The following is a 2,934-nucleotide window of genomic DNA, read 5'->3' as shown; positions in this document are numbered from 1 at the left end:
CACTTGAACTTTTTTATATAAAAAAAAAGGATCGTATTTCAAAATTCTTTCAAGTTTTTAAATTTTCGACACTAAGACACTAATTAATCAACTAGGTACCAATTTTGGGAGTATCGAGGGTGCTAATCCTTCCTCGTGCGTAACCGACTCCCGAACCTATTTTCTTGATTTGCGTAGACTAAAATTGTTGTTTAAATAAATCAAACTATTTATTAAAAATAACCACTTTTACAAGGTGACCCGATCACACCTCGTCAAAAAAGATCGGTGGCGACTCCCGTTTTTTTTTTTTCATTTTTAAAATCCAAGTCGATTCCCCTTTTTTCAAAAAAGAAAATAGTTACAACAATGTGAAGCTGTGTAAATAGAAATGCCGCATCGTGTTGAACGAAGAAAAAAATCCGAATTTCAAGCTAAGCTTAGCTTTGCTGCATGGAGGATTTCAATCCAACAATCCAAGCGCCGTAAGCAATTATGACCTTTTAGGTCAAAATTTGCTATAAATATTTATATTTTTCATAAATTTATAATTTAATTTTTACCAGAAATTATGTTATTAGTTTTAAAATTCAATTCAACCGTTAATACAATTAAAATTAATTTGTTAAATTTAAATTTATTATAATATCAGTTTTTCTATTATATTGTCATTAATAAATTTAACAAAATAAAATTAATGTAATAAATAATTAAATTTGAATTTTAAAATTTAAAAAGAAAATTTTAAAATAAAAATATAAGGATTAAATTTTAAAATGGTAAAGGTTATAAGTAGGTGGGGTATATTTTAACCTTTCCTTTAAATAAGGTAACAAAAATGGAGATTGTAGACATTTCTACAACCAATTAATCAGATAACTTGATGATGTTATGGCTGGCGTCAGTGGCGGAGGATGAGAGGAGCCAGCCGCTGGAGTTTTCAAAATAATCAAAGTCTATATAGTTACATGTACTTAAATAAAATTAAATTGACTAAAAGAAATATTATAAGTTACCAAAATTTAGATTATATTATTATTATTTGCACAACAATAGTTATTAATATCTTCTATTTTGATTCCCAATTTATAAATTGTAGTTGTTATTGTCAAATTATTTTTCTTTCCCGACTGTATATATTTTTTTATTAATTGGCCTCAAAAGTAGAAGTCAAGATCCATCCTTGGCTGCGGTCACTCTAATCCATAAGATATCCCTATCAAAACTCAAAAGAACGAAAACGAAATGAAATGAGAAATTTAAACATGTATTGCTTAGATTTCAATCTCAATCGTTGAAAATACTATTATAATAACTAAAAAGGTTTCTTCTAAAATACTTGATCAACGTTACAAAAATCTCTCTCTCAATCTCAGATCTCAGGCACGAAAAGGAAAATCCAAGCTCTTGTCTTTTACTGCTTATATTTTTCCCTCTCCAATCACCCTTCAAACGCACGAGAACCCTTTCTTTTAGTCTCACAACTTGATCAAACAATTGCCCACAACTGCCGTTTTATCGTCATCATCAGTACACACGATTTAACCATATCAAAACTTGCTCTGTTTTTTTCTCTTCAAAGATTCCAACCCGAGAAAAAGACAAACCAAAATCGCAATGAAAGAAGACCAACGCCCTCTTCAGCAAAGAAACAAAAGTCCCACCTCCAAACTCTTCACTCGCGGTGCCGCTTACGTTGTCCTTGTCTTGCTGAGTTACACCTTGGGTTACCTTTCTCACACCTCACCTCCCCAACAACAACAGCTGCAGCCTCCTTCTCCAGTTTTCCAACTTGCTGACTCACCATCCCCACTCGACAACTTCCGGGTCACTGCTCCCTGCGCCAACTCCCCTCTCCCTCCCCACCTCGTCTTCCCAACGATTCTTGACCGAGTCTTCAATGGCTCCTCTCCTTACTCCAATTTCCCGCCACCCTATCTAAGCTCCTTCCTCAAGCAGAAAAGAATCAAAGGCTGGGGCTCCTATGGCGCCGTTTTCCAACACTTGATTAAACGAGTCAAACCCCAAGTTATAATCGAAGTAGGCACTTTTTTGGGTGCGTCAGCTCTCCACATGGTCAACGTGACTCGTGAACTCCGCCTCCAAACTCAGATACTCTGCCTCGACGACTTTCGTGGATGGCCAGGATTCAGAGACCGCTTCAAGGACATTAAGATGATAAACGGCGACGTTTTGTTGTTTCAACAATTCATGCAAAATGTGATTTATTTCAATGCCACCGGGTCGGTTTTACCCGTTCCTTTCTCAACGGCTTCTGGCCTTGAAAAGTTATGTGAGTGGGGAATAACCGCGGATTTAATAGAGATAGATGCGGGTCATGATTTCATATCCGCTTGGGGAGATATAAACCGGGCGTATCGGATCTTGAGACCCGGTGGGGTAATATTTGGGCACGACTATTTTACCATGGCCGATAACCGTGGGGTAAGAAGAGCAGTCAATTTGTTTGCGCAAATGAATAATCTGAAGATCCAAACTGACGGTCAACATTGGGTTCTTGACACATCTCTAGCAAAACATAATTGATAGTAGTTATAGTTTTTCTTTGGTTTCCCCATGGTAAATGTGTAACAGAATTATGAAGGGAATTCATACCCTTTTTAGTTTTATTGTGTAATAATGTCATTTTCCAGAGCTGATAGTAATTAAACAAAGATTACCGGTTAAAAGAAGATTTTGTACATGGATTTTCTTATTTAAAAAATTTTCTTTTTACATGGGTTGTTTTACTCTCTATAAGAGCACCCTTAAAGTATCAATTTATCTATTTTCTTTAAGAATCATAAAATACCATTTAACCAGTAAGAAAGTAGAGTACTTAAATACCAAAGTCATTGATTGAGTCTTAGTTCAGTTAGTATCAACATTGTTGTCAGTGAAGGAGGATGTTTGTTTGAGTGCGTTGAAGTGCATTATCCTCCTATTAAGTTGGGG

The 2,934-nt window shown here is 35.3% G+C and overlaps 1 protein-coding gene across 1 annotated transcript; it reads left to right on the top strand.

Annotated features, from left to right (window-relative positions):
- Positions 1-1,221: 1,221 nt before the first annotated feature.
- Positions 1,222-2,672, top strand: LOC108484253 (uncharacterized). Its single transcript, XM_017787977.2, has one exon. The coding sequence runs from the start codon at positions 1,597-1,599 to the stop codon at positions 2,524-2,526; it is 930 nt and encodes a 309-aa protein (XP_017643466.1). The 5' UTR covers positions 1,222-1,596; the 3' UTR covers positions 2,527-2,672.
- The last annotated feature ends 262 nt before the right edge of the window (positions 2,673-2,934 follow it).

This window comes from Gossypium arboreum, chromosome 7 (genome assembly GCF_025698485.1).
Source record: "Gossypium arboreum isolate Shixiya-1 chromosome 7, ASM2569848v2, whole genome shotgun sequence".
In the NCBI taxonomy this organism is placed as follows: domain Eukaryota; kingdom Viridiplantae; phylum Streptophyta; class Magnoliopsida; order Malvales; family Malvaceae; genus Gossypium; species Gossypium arboreum.
Note: the sequence above shows the minus strand (reverse complement) of the source record. Positions and strands in the feature narration are given on the sequence as shown.